General features: G+C 39.8%; 1 protein-coding gene and 1 long non-coding RNA gene across 2 annotated transcripts; both read left to right on the top strand.

Moving 5' to 3' along the window:
• Nucleotides 1-1,103: 1,103 nt before the first annotated feature.
• Nucleotides 1,104-5,210, top strand: ela3l (elastase 3 like). Its single transcript, XM_072664411.1, has 8 exons — nt 1,104-1,159; nt 1,724-1,812; nt 2,029-2,126; nt 2,873-3,001; nt 3,289-3,425; nt 3,860-4,005; nt 4,485-4,637; nt 5,144-5,210. Exons 1-8 carry the CDS (start codon nt 1,120-1,122, stop codon nt 5,159-5,161), a joined length of 810 nt encoding a protein of 269 aa, XP_072520512.1. The 5' UTR covers nt 1,104-1,119; the 3' UTR covers nt 5,162-5,210.
• A 3,029-nt stretch (nt 5,211-8,239) lies between these two features.
• LOC140541892 (uncharacterized) lies at nt 8,240-15,463 on the top strand. The gene is made up of 3 exons (XR_011977963.1): nt 8,240-8,467; nt 14,189-14,377; nt 15,223-15,463. It is a non-coding gene; the product is annotated as an uncharacterized lncRNA (long non-coding RNA).
• Nucleotides 15,464-17,500: the final 2,037 nt, after the last annotated feature.

Below are 17,500 nucleotides of genomic sequence, written 5' to 3'. Positions count from 1 at the left end.
ATAGCAAAATAATGTGATTAAGAAATTAAGCAGTTTACAGGAACTGTGGAGTTGACCTTGAGGTCTGGAAAACCAGGGAAACATACAGAGAGAGCTGTTTGTAGGATTACCAGCAAGACAAATCTCAACCCCTGTGCTGACAATGAGCCTCTACAGCAGGACAATAATAATGACCCTAACACACCTCAACATCCACAATGAAGCTGAAGGTTTCATGGCTCTAGCAGTCCCACGACTTAAACATCATTGAAAACCCATGGATTGCGAATGGCCCAGTGGACCAAAGTTCTGCCACTATGATCCGAGGATCGCTGGTTCAAACCCCGGGTCATGCCGCTTGCCATCAGCAGCCGGAGTCAGAAGGAGCACAATCAGCCTTGCTCTCTCAGGGGTTAGGGTGTCTGTTAGCTGGTGTATCTGAGCTGGGGAGCTCTACAGCTAGATTTACATCCTGGTGTTGGAGCACTGTTACTGATCTGGGGAGTTCACATGGGAGGGGGATTGGATAATTGGCCCTCCAAAGGCCAGTGCAGGAGGACGGTGCAAGATTCTCACATAACTGGAAGGCGTCTACGCGGAGGATGAGCGAAAATCCCACAAGCAAGAGCTAAAAGTAGCTGGTAGCTGCTACAGAAAATACTAGCTACTCACACTCCTTAGCTATGCCAGTACTGATCATTGCAGGGTGCCCAAAATTTGAATATATTAAAATGATGAATATTAACAAAACGTATAATATTAAACTCTATGGCTTTTGGAAATCAGGTCACCAGTATAGCATGGAGGTACATGTGCAACCACCTGCACCTGCAGTGTTCAAGGAAATGCAGATATTCCAGCACTGAAACTGCTGATTAAAGTCAAAAACTGTCGAATATGACCAGTAGCGGTGTGTGTGTGTGTGTGTTTATGTATGTGCCATGAGAAGACATTCCTAGAAACCAGCTGCCCAGGAGCTGATAAAGCATTTCACTCTTTAGGGGTGGACACTGGTTTGATTTAGTCCATCCAATGGCTGACCGATGGCATTGTGTCCGCTGAGACGCTGAGGCTTTAGCTGATAAGGCAAGCTTTATAATTCAGCTCCTCTGGTCAGAGAGCCAGCAGAACCAAGTCATCATGCTCCCGTTCGTTTTGGCATCAGTGCTCATCGCTAGCGGTAAGAATGCACCTGTGCAGGTGTCCACAGAACCATCACAGAGCTTCCTTTGCTGAGTTTCTTGCAGTTCTGCTGAAGGGAAGGAGGATTCAGACTTCGGTTAGCAATGTCTCGCTTTACACTTGCACATTTAATTTACAGAAAAGGATCTTTGAAGACCCTACTTTTGGCCATCTATCCATTCTTCAGTGGGGCTAAAAGTAGTTCTTCCAGGGCAGTGCTCCAAAGAACCGTGTTTAATACCTTCCTTAGTGCCTTAGGGAACCAAAAGTAGGAAAATGTCTGCTCCAATATTGCTCCAACCAGTATTTTTGACACCTTTATTATTCAGAAAGTACAGCAAGAGGCTTAGAACCACTAGATCAAGCTTTAATTTTCTTATTCTTCTTATATTTGCTTGCAATCAAATATACTGCTACTTTTTTCTTTTAAAAATAGTCTGAATTTCATTAGTTTTAGTTATGAAGTATAGTCTATTATGGCATCACAATGTATCAAAGCATTTCTACACCCTTAATCACCGTAGATGTTCACCTTCAAGTCAATACTGTGCTTCTCTTTCAGCTCTGGGGTGCGGGGTACCCCCCATCGAGCCCCTCACTACCCGTGTGGTCAACGGAGTGGATGCCATACCTCACAGCTGGCCCTGGCAGGTCTGCAGCCCAAAGCCCTTTTCCCTTTGCTATTCTTAGTTTCTTCTTTTCACCTGCTTGACATGAAAACTACATGTGGGTCATTTTGGCACGTGCATGATCGAAGTTGAATATCCCATGCTTTATTTGACATAGGAGTCGACATGACCACAGATCAAAGAGTACCGTTCCATGTTTTTGGCTGATTCTGATTTGAAAGTGCTCGGTCCCCTTTAGATTTCTCTGCAGTACCTGCGAGATGGAGAGTGGAGACACACCTGTGGAGGGTCCCTCATCGCCACCAACTGGGTGTTGACTGCTGCTCATTGTATCAAGTATGACACCTTGCTAATGCATGTATAACACTGCATGAATGATGTGTCATTTTAATGTTAGTATTTTATTCGTATTATACATAGAATACCTTCTGGATATCTACACTGTATACGTTATTCGATATTATAGAAGAAGTTAAAAATGATAATATTTCTAATAATTATTGCTGTATTTTTTTAATGTGAGATCTATGTATTCATTTTAGATGGTAATTGTATTAGAAATATATTCTGGATTTAAATTGAAATAGATTTTAATTCTGGATATTAACTTTAGTCACGCTCATCCAGGTTTACATTTTCTATTCAAACTTCATACTGTAGATAAAAATGGATTAGACCTTCGTTCTAGATATTAAGTTTTTAGAAGTTAATTCTGGATATTAATAATTAATCATTTATATATATATATATATATATATATATATATATATATATATATATATATATATCATGCTTTTTAGACATTTATTCTGGATATTAACTCTATTATACTGTATACTCTGTGTACTCTGTATATTATAACCTTACCTTGGATATGATTCATTTTAGATATTCATTTTATTAGAGCTGTATCCTGAATATATTCTTTCATATAACTCAATTTTGGGTTTATATTTTTTTTATCTAAGCTTTATCTGAGACATAAATTGTAATAGAGCTTTTAACATCTGACATTTTGAAGCATAAATATGTGATGTGCATACAAAGCTATTCTGTTTATTAACTGCCCTTCACTCATGCAGTGAAAAGAACACCTACCGTGTGTATGTTGGAAAGTACAATCTGGTGGAGGATGAGGCTGGGTCCGAGGCCATCAGCCCTGAGAAGATTGTGGTGCACGAGAAGTGGAACCCTATCTTTGTGGCCTTTGGGTGAGACACCAAACTACTGCTTTGTTAAAACTATTCATTTGTATTCACTGAAAAATAAGACATAGGAACACCGACCACCTACTGGCCATTTTATTAGGAACACTTACTAAACTGAGTGCTAGAGGATGGCTACCACAGGTGGACTCCAATCTGTAACTGTACTCCAGCAAGATGGAGCTTTAAGGCTAAAATTCTACAAAATTGAGGGCATCACTGTACAACATATATTTATGAAATTTCATACTGAAAATAACTTATCACTGTCTCACACTTATCTCTGTGGTCAGGAATGACGTGGCTCTGATTAAGCTGTCCGAGCATGTGACCCTGAGCAAGACTGTGCAGCTGACCTGCATGCCTGCAGCTGAAACCGTCCTGCCCAACAACTACCCCTGCTACATCACTGGCTGGGGCAGAATCTCCAGTAAGTATGTGTGGATCTTCACCAGCATAGGATATGTTTTTATTTTTGAGTTTGATGGTTCCACCAGCATGACCATCACAACCAGTATGCCAAGCTTGTTGACCATTATGGCCATCATGAACACCATGACCATACTGGTTGGCCAGCCTGGCTTAGTTAACTTAACTTCTTGCCTAGCTGGCCATTATAGCAACCATGCTACTGACAATTTAGCTAATGTTAACTAGCTTAACCATGTGCCTAACTAGCACCTAGCCTAACCTAGCTATTATATCTACCATACTACATACTGACAAGCTAACGTACAAGTGTTAACTCTTCCTTTTAGTCAATAGCACTAGATTTCTAGATCATGATCACACGGATTGATGATTGTAGGTGCTCATTAACCCACACCAGTCAGAGTGCTCAGACAGAAGTGTGGTGTGTTGCAGCTGGAGGCCCCATTTCCGATAAGCTTCAGCAGGCTCTGATGCCCGTAGTGGACCACACCACCTGCACTCAGTTCGACTGGTGGGGTCCTGCTCTGAGGAACACCATGGTGTGTGCTGGAGGAGATGGAATCGTCGGAGGATGCAATGTGAGTGGCAGCGCTCAACACCATCAGTAGTTGTTGCCTTACAGTACTGTCACTACTTATCAACATCACTATCAAAGCCTGTGTGTGTGTGTGTGTGTGTGTGTGTGTGTGTGTGTGTGTTTGATACACAATTCAAATGAAATTCTCCACAATTCTCCAAATACTGGTTAAAATCTATTTCACTTGTCTCATTAATAATTGGTTGCATTATATATAATCACTCATAAGATAATAAATAAACAATTGTGTAATTAAATGTGTATTAGAACTTCATTCTGAGCTTTTAGATCCTTATTCTTTTAGATTCTTATTCTTTGGGCTTCACCCTGAATATGCATTCAATTAGAACTTAATTTGTTATATATATTATATGAACTTTATTATGAATAGTAATTTAATTTGAACTTAATTATGCATGTTATTTGTATTAAAACTTTAGAATTTCCTTGAAATTATTTTTGAATTCTGCTGCCCTGCAGGGTGACTCCGGTGGTCCACTGAACTGTAAGAATGCTGAGGGCATTTGGGAGGTGCATGGTATTGCCAGCTTTGTCTCAGGCTTGGGCTGCAGCTATGAGAAGAAGCCCACCGTCTTCACCCGTGTGTCTGCCTTCAACTCTTGGATTGACCAGGTAATGTCTGCTCTCTCTCTCTCTCTCTCTATATATATATATATATATTAGAATATTATACTATATCATATATATATATATATATATATATATATATATATATATATATATATATATATATATATATATATATATATATATAGTAGTTTAATATAGAATAATACATCTAATGGCTAATAAGGGAATTCTTTTTCCTACACTGTTAATATATAATAATATTAGAATATATAATAATAATATACTATATTAATATAATAAAATACTCTCTTGTACAGTGTTAGTATGTAATATGTATAGCTAATAATTAAGTATTTTTTATATTGTGTTTATATTTGTTTATATTCTGTTAGTTATTAGTGTTATTATATAATCTGTATATAGAAGAGGACGTATTTTCTTATATCATGTTAGTATACAGTGTAAATATCTAATAATGAAGTATGTTCTTATATGGTGTTAGTATATAATATATATAGGTAAACTTGACATATTTCTGCTTGTTTCAGGTTATGATGAACAACTAAGTTGGACCACAAATCAAATAATTTCAATAAAAGCTTTAACAAAATTGTATATTTCTCTTCTTGATTGAGTCCATACAGCTACACAAACATTTAGTGTTTTAAACTAAGGTTGCGTTTCACATAAAACATCCTTACGAACACCAGCAAAATGTCTACAACAGCAGAACCTACCTGTTTACTATGATATTTAATGATGAGAATAGTGGGTCCCAACAAAGTGAGTAAAACAGAATGCACACATACACACAAACTGCATGCTGGACTGTCACATTTATAGTCCTGTCAATCTGCATGGCTGACAGTCTGTTGATGGCTGTAAATATATATCACACAAACAGCCAGAAGTCTTTTCAGAGGGCAGCGCATTATACCGTCTCGTTAGCGAATACGTCTTATCTCAGAGAACACAGCGCTTTCGGAAATTAGTATTCCGCTACCGTCTCTCAGATCCTCAGAGAAGAAGAAGGAAGCAGAGGGAATATCCCATTCCACATGAAGATGGCTTCATCTTTTGCTGGTGGGAAGGTTACATAAGTTAGCAAACAACTCATAGCTCTGCACTGGAGCTACAAGGCATTGGAGGCTTACGGTGTAATGATTAGCACAGTGACTGAATCATTGCACGCTTGCCTCGAAAATAGTTCAGTACAGGCCAAATCCAGGCTTCAGGAGAGCTGCTACTGCTCTTCATAGTCAAGCTGAATACTTGGCCTGCTTGTTAGTCTTATAGCAAAAACTAAAGAAGCAAACTTCTGACACCGGACAGGTCATTGCAGGTCAACTACATAGTCAAAAACAGTTTTCAGCAAACTATACCTTTAAATATTCTGACAGATAGGGACCATGATCACTTGAGTAGTCTCTCTGAACACCTGCTGCTTCTAGCCATGAGCACGAAGCCGGAGCCAAAAACGAGTGGGAACTTGCGTCTTGATGGTCGTACATCAAGACATTAGAGAGTAAATTTGGCTTGGTGGGCGTGTATTTCCAAGTATAGCTTAGAGCCTAAAGCTAGTACACCACAGTCACATGCATCGGCCATACTGTGATTTGACTGGCATTGAGCTGTGGAGCAGTGGAGCTGTGGTTTCTGGAAGGATGGTTGGTGCTTCATCCAATACTTTTGGGATGAGTTGGGGAGTGCTCCAACACAATCTAGTAGAAAGCCTTCTCTGGGCTGTAGAGACAGTTTGTAGAACTTTCCAAGAACCTTCTCTGATTTCAGGGGCAACAATAAAGGAGCAGCACATGCGTTTACACTTGGTAGTCAATTGCGTCTCCAGTTCGTCATACGTCTCAGACCGCCTCCTGAAGTGGTTTGAGTGATTAGATTTGGATCTGGATTAGATCAGTCTGACTGGCCGGAGACACATTTGACTACCCAGGGTGAATGCATGTGGCTGAAATCTTATCAGGATACAGTCTAGATCCTAGTCACGTGAATGATCGGGCGTAAAACTAAAACTACGCACTATGCATCATCCTTACTGAAAGCTGTTAATTATCAGATTACAGAAATATCAGATTATACACAGGTTTTTATATTTTATATATGTGTGTGTGTGTGCCTGTCTGGTGTGGACTGTATCCGGGTAAGGCATTTGAGAGGGAGGTAATAGCTCTTCAGCTCCCCATCATCTTTTGAGTCGTACACACTCCCCATTTACTGTTGATATGTACGCGTGCCTGAGAGTCCTGCGGTTGTTTTTATTTTCTCATAATAGGATCTCAGCGTCTCTCTGACTCTTTGCTTGTGGCTGGAAGCTGCTACAGATAAAAGGTACAAAGTGCAGAGTGGTTTGATATTAGGTCTGTGTCAGGGGAAGCATTGAGCGTTATGTTTGGGTGGGGATACACACTCCTTGAAAATGAGTTCCAGTTGTAAAATGTAATTCAGTGTTTCTCATCTCCATTCCAGTGCAACTACAGACATAGCTTTAAAAACCTTTTTATGACTTTACTTTATAGAGATATATTTACATAAAATAGAAATGAAACATATATAGAATTTTCCTACCATAGCTGAAAGCATTCTGCATAGAGGAGTAGGAAAGTCTCTCTTTAACTGTTAAGATATTTTGACTGATACCAGCTATTAGGGCATAGGGTGTCTCACAAGAAAATTGCAATTTTCAAGAAAATTAATATTAATATGTAATAATTAATTACATTTTACACATGACAGACATAAATACATGTGCTCACTTTTATTGGTTTAGCTATATTCCTTCTCATAATATTTTAAAGTTTGTTTAAATAAAGGTAAAATGCCCATACATATATATATATATATATATATATATATATATATATATATATATATATATATATATATATATATATACACTTGGCTATCTGCTTGCTTTGTAGGTCTCAGCTATTTCACTTTTCTAGAGGTAAGGCAGCTGCTTATAGGAGCCCATAGCTGTGAATTGTTGGGATAAGGGTTGAGGAGTCAGCTTTGAAATTGACATCACCTGACCTCTCCTAACGATGACTGTGAACAAGCCATAGTACTAGACCTACAATTCTCAGACTCTTACTAATAGAGACTTGACAAATTAAAAACATTAAAAAAAAAAAAAAAAAAAAAAAAAGACACATGCATAGTTGCCACAGTTTTGGAGTACTGGAGCCATGCAAGGCTGCACGAGCAATGTGGGAGTCTGGGGGAGTGCCATGCTTAACACTGCATACATGATGTGTGGGCTGCGTTGTTCTCGCGCTCATTAGTTTAGTTTTTAATATTTAATAAAATCATCGCGAACAGTTTAGAGACTCTATGACTTTAGACTCCTAAAGGCAAACGCCAGCCAGACACAGGAGACAAACAACACCACGCCTGAACCGTTACCGCCTCCCAGCACAAACAACCGCACACTGAATCCGAATCCCACCCGTTTTCCGACAAGCCCCGCCTCCCTCCTGCTCAGAGTGCCCATCGCTGGCCAATGCGGAGCGGCGGGCGCGACGGCCTCAGCCAATCCTGGCGGGGGGGGGGCGGGTCTTGTTGGAAAACGGGCGGGGGGGGGAATAACGTCTCTCGTGCCAGTCAGAGAGTCAGTCAGTCAGTCGGGTCGGTCGGTTGGGGGAGAGTGAGGGCGGCGAGGAGCTGCTCGTCGTTTCTGGCGATAACGGGCCAACGTTTAATGAAGAAATAGGCTGAGTAAAACCCCAGAGGGTTAAATATGGCTTTCCCACCAGTTTCTTCACACTAGTGTTGCCTTTTGGGAGAGCTAGTCGACGGAGTTGCCCGTTGTCGGAGTTGGGCTGCGTTCAAACTGCTGAAGTGAGGGACGAGTTCAGGTACTTCTCACGGCTTCTTCTTCTTTTTCGACATTTGACCGAAATTACTTCACATTTCCGACTTACTTGTGCTTGTAAATGCAGTCCTATAACTAAACAGCACCTCAGGGCGAGGAAGTCATGTTCTCCAGTAACTTTACTGGGATGTGGGGTCGTGTTGTGAACCGCAGGTCTGGGGACCTAACCGCCGACATTTGCCTGCAAAGTGGGGACACCTAGCACAGGACTACAAACTTACTGAATTGAGAGTTACAGTCTTTACATCATGTGAAGCTGTGAAAATGCCCGAAAGCTATCATGTCTGTAAGTTTGGAGCTTCTTCATGAATATGTAGGATGGCTAATGCTAACAATGTGAGGCATTCTCCACAAAGGCAGGAAAACAAACCTGAGTGTGTGTGTGTGAGTGTGTGTGAGTGTGTGTGTGTGTGTGTGTGTGAGTGTGTGTGAGTGTTTGTTATCTGAATGGAGAGATATGATATCTAGGTTTCACAATGGCTGTCAAAAATAATTGAGAGTTATCATGTTCATAAGTTCAGGGTCTCTTCAGGAACCAGTAAGCTCCTCTCCTTGGTCTCTGACTGCTAGTTCACAGCTGTTCAGCATTCATCCCCACATTCCCCAAGCACCCCACAGCTCACAATGTGGGGCACAAACAATCGGCTGATTGTCCCTGCGATGCCAGCTCAGACAACCCCCCTATTGACAGCACCTCCTCTGTGGAGGCTTGGTTTCTCGTCTGACTTCAGATGCTGCAGCGGTCCACGTTGGACGTGCTCGATCCAGGGCATGTTCTTCACAACCTTGAATGAAGTTCAGGCCTGAATCTTCATCATATTTCTTAAGATGCCATCCAACAAGACGTCTGAGCAAATATATGTATACAAATATATATCAAATATATCTAAAGCAGTTTATCCAGGCAGCAAGTTTCCATTTATTAAAAAAGTAGACCCAATAGAATAAATACAAGTATAGATAAAATAAATAAATACAAGTAAGCAATCCATATAAAGTTATATAAAGTTTCAGATGTAGACACTTCCACTGACCACTGACTTTATGTTTACTTGGGTTTATTCTAATGTTATATAGAGTTAATTATAGGTAGACGCTCTCACTGACCACTGACTTTATGTTTATTTGGGTTTATTCTAATGTTATATAGAGTTAACTACAGGTAGACACTCTCACTAACCACTGACTTTATGTTTATGTGGGTTTATTCTAATGTTATATAGAGTTAATTATAGGTAGACACTCTCACTGACCACTGACTTTATGTTTATTTGGGTTTATTCTAATGTTATATAGAGTTAACTACAGGTAGACACTCTCACTAACCACTGACTTTATGTTTATGTGGGTTTATTCTAATGTTATATAGAGTTAATTATAGGTAGACACTCTCACTGACCACTGACTTTATGTTTATTTGGGTTTATTCTAATGTTATATAGAGTTAATTATAGGTAGACACTCTCACTGACCACTGACTTTATGTTTATTTGGGTTTATTCTAATGTTATATAGAGTTAATTATAGGTAGACACTCTCACTGACCACTGACTTTATGTTTGTTTGGGTTTATTCTAATGTTATATAGAGTTAATTATAGGTAGACACTCTCACTGACCACTGACTTTATGTTTATTTGGGTTTATTCTAATGTTATACAGAGTTAAATACAGGTAGACACTCTCACTGACCACTGACTTTATGTTTATGTGGGTTTATTCTAATGTTATATAGAGTTAATTATAGGTAGACACTCACTGACCACTGACTTTATGTTTATTTGAGTTTATTCTAATGTTATATAGAGTTAACTACAGGTAGACGCTCTCACTGACCACTGACTTTATGTTTATGTGGGTTTATTCTAATGTTATATAGAGTTAAATACAGGTAGACACTCTCACTGACCACTGACTTTATGTTTATTTGGGTTTATTCTAATGTTATATAGAGTTAATTATAGGTAGACACTCTCACTGACCACTGACTTTATGTTTATGTGGGTTTATTCTAATGTTATATAGAGTTAATTATAGGTAGACACTCTCACTGACCACTGACTTTATGTTTATTTGGGTTTATTCTAATGTTATATAGAGTTAACTACAGGTAGACGCTCTCACTGACCACTGACTTTATGTTTATGTGGGTTTATTCTAATGTTATATAGAGTTAAATACAGGTAGACACTCTCACTGACCACTGACTTTATGTTTATTTGGGTTTATTCTAATGTTATATAGAGTTAATTATAGGTAGACACTCTCACTGACCACTGACTTTATGTTTATGTGGGTTTATTCTAATGTTATATAGAGTTAAATACAGGTAGACACTCTCACTGACCACTGACTTTATGTTTATTTGGGTTTATTCTAATGTTATATAGAGTTAACTACAGGTAGACGCTCTCACTGACCACTGACTTTATGTTTATGTGGGTTTATTCTAATGTTATATAGAGTTAAATACAGGTAGACACTCTCACTGACCACTGACTTTATGTTTATGTGGGTTTATTCTAATGTTATATAGAGTTAACTACAGGTAGACGCTCTCACTGACCACTGGCTTTATGTTTATTTGGGTTTATTCTAATGTTATATAGAGTTAATTATAGGTAGACACTCTCACTGACCACTGACTTTATGTTTGTTTGGGTTTATTCTAATGTTATATAGAGTTAATTACAGGTAGACGCTCTCACTGACCACTGACTTTATGTTTACTTTGGTTTATTCTAATGTTATATAGAGTTAATTACAGGTAGACGCTCTCACTGACCACTGACCACTTGAGTTAAGTACATGTAGAAATGTAGACAGTTTTAAAGATATGCTATATACTTCCTAAAGAAACTTTTTACACTGTACAACCTTCATACCCAACTTTTGTTCCTTACTGTCTTCTACCCCAAACCTGCTTTCATCATTTAAAACATGCTTTTTCTTCAGTCAAGTTTGTTTTTTTGCTAAACAGAACTTGCAGTGTGACATGCAGTGTGCTTACAAGTTCCAAGTACTTTATGTGTGTCTACCTAAATCCTGTTGGAAAAGCAGCTCAGCCAGGTGGCTCTTCACAAAGCTGGTCAAGATAACACCAAGACTGTGTAAAAATAAGGGGAATGCACTTTAATAAAAATAAAAAAAAATCCATGATGTACTTCAATCTGTGGTATACAGATATACCGTCTACAAAAGGTTTTCCTTGTATGTAAAGAACTCTTAAACCAGGTCTACCGGCAGATCTGATTTTCGGAGTTTAACACTAAACAAAAAACCTTTTAAACTGTGTATCAAAAGACATGCTATTCAAAAATGTTCAAAAAATTCCTGGTCCTGGAATTCCACTTTTCCATTTTCATGCTGTACAACCCCAACCCTAACTCTGTTAGTTAGGCCAGCCGATGCATTTGGAGCGGAAAGATCTCCAAAACCATGTATCTCCAAACAGTAACTTCACAGGAGATGCTTTACTTTACTTTAAGTTAATTTGACAACATTACATTTTAAGTAACTTCGGATTATTTTGTGACCTGCAAAGAAATGGGGTTTTCAACACTCCTTGTAAACCTCTAATGGTTTGAAGGACCTTCAAGGATTCTTGGGATCCACTTGCCTTGACCATAAAAAAAACATAACTTTAACTCTTCTGTATGGAGCAGTAGATTTCTCAGTAGAGATTTTATACAGTCACTCCTGCTTGATGTTTTCTAGTTTGTTTCCTACAAAATAGAGGGTTACTGAGCTGGAAGTGAACTTGTAAGCAGAACATGCAAATAAGGATATATATTTTTTGCTGTATACAACGTCTAGAATCAATACAACCCACGCCAATGACACTGTCAATAGCAGGGCAGGGAAACCAGAACACCAAGAATATGCTGGTTTTTGTACGCCGCTGTGGATGCGTAGGCTTGGTCAGTCCACTGTGGACAAAAGGCCGATTGGTCCTGTTGTCCTTTTCCTGTTTTGCTTCAGTCCCAGCCTCTGTAATCTATCCTTTTTGCACTCATTACACATGCTCATAAATAAAGCAGGAGATTCCACAGAAGGTCGAACCTTGACCATTTGCATCAATTGCACGCATGCTAATCTTTACCTAACAGGCTGTGCTGTTTTCTGTAAAGTTGCTGTAGGTATTGATGTGGACTGATCAGAGACATTTTGTGAACTTTGGACAAGTATTGATCAAAAATGCCTCAGATTAGTTGTTTTTAGAAGAATCAAGATCTTTTAGTTGGAGAGCTTTCTTGAATTAAGCCACTGTTTCTCGTTCGGTTGCAGAATAGGCAATTCCAAAGCGTAACTGAAGATTTAGATTGATAAATTCTATTTCAGATTTCTATCTCAGGATTAAGCTTGGACGATACTGTAAAAAGCAATGGCAATTTGCAAAGCCGTTTGTGTCCCTGGTATGTGCAGAAAGGGAAAGAAGGAGCTGTGGGTGTAACCTAAAGTAGTTGGATGCACTAGAAGGGGTGTCCACAAACATTTGGACTTGTGAAGGCTATACATCTCTGAGTACCCTCATCTCTCCCTGCCCATATGACTCGTCTTCATTTAGAATCAAAGGCAAAATCCAGAGCATATTGCTGGGGATTGAGATTTTCCACAAGGGCTCCACCCTGGCTCCTGAGGTGAGACTTTCTCAGCCCTCCTCCAGATGATTTCTCCTTTAAAACACCGAAACACACCACCAACCAATTTATTATATAGCTGTAGTACTCATTTCTCTTTGGCCAGTGTTTATATTTGGTTCCAAACGGCAACATTACTGGCATTCATGGTCCATGATTCAGGCCAGTAATTGTAGTCATTATAAAGATAACAGTAAGCCCTTAAAATGGTTAAATAAAGAAGTAAACAAAGATAAGCTGTGAAAAAACCCCAGCTTGGGTCAGTTCTGTACGGTCTGGTGACTGTCAGTTTTACTGGGCTAAGTGCACACTGTGTAACTCTGAACCTGAGCTCCAAACTCTGCGTATGACTACGCATAAAACGAGAGAGAGCTAGAGAGCGAGATGCAGAGAGACACAGGCAGAAAGTGAATGTAACTTGAGCGATCCTCCTCAATCTCCCTCCCGCCTTGTCTCATTCCAGACTCAGTAATAACGGCGGAGGCTGTGAAATTGGCAGGGAGGTGGGAGGGGAATTGCTCTGAGGCCGAGTGAAATGTCTGTGATTGAATCTCATTCGGCCTTGTAAGCAAAAAATCCTGACTTAATGCAAGCATCACCCCGCAGTAAAATGGATTCAGTCTTCGCGGGGCCCTTATCAATCTTCGTTTAGCGTGCAGCGCTGAGCTGCCAAACGGGCTTGTTTTTGCAGAGGACGCCGTTTTTTTGCGCCCAACCGGAATGAGTGTTTAATGGCTCTTTAATGAGTCCATGTCTGCGTTCTCGGGGGGGTCAGCGAACTGCTGCTCTCATTTTGACTCATTAGCAGAGTCACTTTTAGCATTCGTGGGAGCGGTTCTGTGTGTGAAGATGAGTTGGAAGGTGTTTATGAGCTGCACAGCAATGGCAGCTGAGTTAGGCAGTGCTGCAATATAGGCTTTTACCAACATCAGTGGGACATTAGCGCAGTCGTTCATGCAGACCTAAAGGGTTCAGCCAAAGTGGGACTTCCAGTGAACGCTTCATGTCGCATTGCTGTCTGAGTCAAAGGAGCACAAGGGTGCTTGACATTATTTTTGTTTTCAGCAGGCTGGTTTCACCAGTGATGGCCGTGATTGTAATTTGAAATCGGTCTGATTGCACAAGGCAAGTGGACCGACATATCAGAATACTTTGCCCGGCAGAATGAAAGGAGTATGGAAAAACACAGAGGACAGAGGAGTCAGGGATAAGCCTCTGTTAAAGTGGCAGAGGCTCTGAAGACCACACTTTAAGGTACTTGTTTTTAAAAATATCAAGGTAAATTTACAGTTGTGGTCGGAAGTAAAGATGAAGCATTCTAGTCTCAAAGCACTGTACCGACTGTTAAGCATGGTGGTGGTAGCGTCATTCGCTGGGGAAGTTCACAGCACAGAGTGGATAAGACAATGAAGAATAATTAGTACCTAAATTCTTTAGCATAGCCACGTAGTATTTGGCTAGGCACCATGCTGGTAGAGCGGGGTATGTGTGGGCAGCGGTCCAGAAATGTCCCAAACTACGGCACAGGACCTCTTGTTCTTGGCCACACCCAGATGCTATATTGCATGGTAAACGGGAGGCCCTACTCATGGCTCCCACTTTACCCCACCAGCTTTAACTTCAGCTTTAGCTAGCCAGAGGGCGGAGCCATGTTAGCCTGGTCAGAGGTATGCTGATGTAAGCATGACCCAGATTTTCCCAGAGGAGTTCCTCTGTCCGTCACTCTCCGAGCCAGTGTTAAGAGTGAAACTAGAAAGAAGCGATAGAATTCTGCTCACCCATCCTTGTCCGATAACACAGGACCTCCTCCTAGGCGCGAGTTCTGTCTACAGCATAATAATTTCACCTCTTAAATGGAATTGTCTCACAAAACAGCACGACTGTTTTCACATATTAGTGGGTTGGCACGGTATAATTAGTTTGAGACCATCCAATTATTGCTGAATTTTGACGCGATTCATTTTCGACTTCAAATGTCTTCAATTAGAGCAGCTTCAGGCAGACACTCAATAATGGATTCAGATTCAGTTCTCAGATTAATAATCAGTCTTATGAGGCAGAGCGTGCTGGTTTTACTAAATCGTCTGTTTGTTTTTCAGGGGTCAAACGAAGCTCAGACCACACACAGTTCCAGAAAGGCCCACTGTCAGGACCAGCTGAAAATTGGACCAGCAGTTGTGACTGATGGATCCTCCACTCCATCGATGGACAATGTGTTATTTTGCCCCTCTAAAGAAACACAGAAACACTGTGTGGAATTCTATGTATTCGCTGTGAGAGGCTGAGATCTGGTTGGCTGAGGTACCTGTAAGCCTTTGTTTGTTGGAACAAACTGGTCATTATGGAGATGGAACTCAGGACTGGCCTGTCTGCGGCGGCCATCGTGGCCATTGTGTGCAACTCAGTAGTAGCTGTACTCATTCTCATCCTCTTCGTTATACTCTACAAGGCCTGCAAAGTGCCCTCCTGCCCGGAGAGGGCAGCAGCTCTGACAGAGACTCAAGAGAAGCAGAGGAGCGAACAAAAATACTTATTGACTGCAGCGTGATGTCAGACGTTTGGGCTGTACCTACGTGGTACAGAATTGGGCTGCACCATAAGGAAGGAATACCACACTGAGATCATACTTCTGCATATTGTGATTGTGAAATTCCCCTTTTTAAATTTAACTAAATTGCCAAGCCATTAATATGACATGAACATATATACAAAACATTTTGCAAAGTTTTGTGGCCAGTTTTGGGTTATCTACTAGGAATGTCAATGCAAATGAGGGCAGTTAACTTTCGACTAGTGCTAAATAAACATGTTTGGCTCACAATTACGTTATTACGCCTTAAGAAATGGAGAAAATAAGGTTTGGCATAATACGTGAAATATTTCAGAAATTAATTACTTTATCTGATTCTAACTGGTGTTAGCTTTACGTTAATTAATCTGCCTGAGGTTAGCTGGATGTTTACTACTTCAACTAATGTTATCTAGATCTTAACTTTGCATACTAATGTTAGTTAGATGTTAACTTCTCTAGCTAATGTTAGCTAGATCTTACTTCTCTAGATAGATAAGTTCTCTAGCTTGTGCTGGTAAGATGTTAACTTCTCTAGCTGATGTTAGTTAGACTCTAGCTGATATATGCTAGATGTTAACTACTCTAGCTGATGTTGGTTAGATGTTAACTTCTCTAGCTGCTGTTAGTTAGACTCTAGCTGATATATGCTAGATGTTAACTACTCTAGCTGATGTTGGTTAGATGTTAACTTCTCTAGCTGATGTTAGTTAGACTCTAGCTGATATATGCTAGATGTTAACTACTCTAGCTGATGTTGGTTAGATGTTAACTTCTCTAGCTGATGTTAGTTAGACTCTAGCTGATGTATGCTAGATGTTAAGTACTCTAGCTGATGTTGGTTAGATGTTAACTTCTCTATCTGATACAAATATATTTCTCTGATACCCTAACATGTTAATACATCGTTCAGTAAGAGGTAAAGGCCTTGTGTAGGAGCCAACTTACCGGTTAGCTTTGTTTGCTCTGAAAAGGCAGCTTACGTTCACATTTACAAAAACTGCCAGCTTCCCCTGACTCTTTCTAAGTACAGTTTTTTTTTGTTTTCAGTTTTATTTGTCTGTGAGTTTGGAGCTCAATTTTTGTACAACGAAGTTTTATCTTGTTTTGTTTTATACTGTACTGTTCCTTCCCTGTGTTTAACCGAATGAATGTTTATTAATTGTCACAAATACTTGAAAACCAGATTTAGATGGATTGCACAATCCTGTTATTTACACATTTCAGTAACTACTGCAGAGGCCAGTATTGCAATAATGAACAGCATATTGTGCAATACTAGCACAAACTAATTTCCTTAAACCATAGGTGGTGTGTTATATCACTGTTTAAGCAAAAACAATGTACTGATGGATGAATCAAGCTATTAAACCATAACGAGGTTCAGTCCCAGGTGACATGACTTCTTCAGTGTGTAGTGCTGAAAATGCACTTTTTTTCTTATTGCAATTTTCATCCTGTAACATCTTCTCACACCCATGAGACCACAAGGAGCAAGTGGGCGAGTTTGCAAGTTACCTTTCTGGCTCCACATTGATCTGTTTTGATGATGTTAGCCAATAATGAGCTATGGCTTTTTTTTCTGGAAGCTAAAAGTAGCTACACGCCAAAGGGAAGGAAAAACAACCCATTTCATTTGAGCCGGCGGTAGCTTAAGTGTGTCTGAGAGTGGAAGAAAAAAAGATCATGAAAGAATTAATGAGTAATACGTCTTTACAGCCAGCGACTGTCCAACCGAAGCACTGGAGAAAATCAAAATATCATCTTTTTTTTACTGACTTTATGCAGCTTGCAGTGTTTTTTCATTA

The sequence above is a fragment of the Salminus brasiliensis genome, chromosome 20, assembly GCF_030463535.1.
Source record: "Salminus brasiliensis chromosome 20, fSalBra1.hap2, whole genome shotgun sequence".
NCBI classification, from domain to species: domain Eukaryota; kingdom Metazoa; phylum Chordata; class Actinopteri; order Characiformes; family Bryconidae; genus Salminus; species Salminus brasiliensis.
This window is presented reverse-complemented; position numbering and strand designations above follow the sequence as displayed.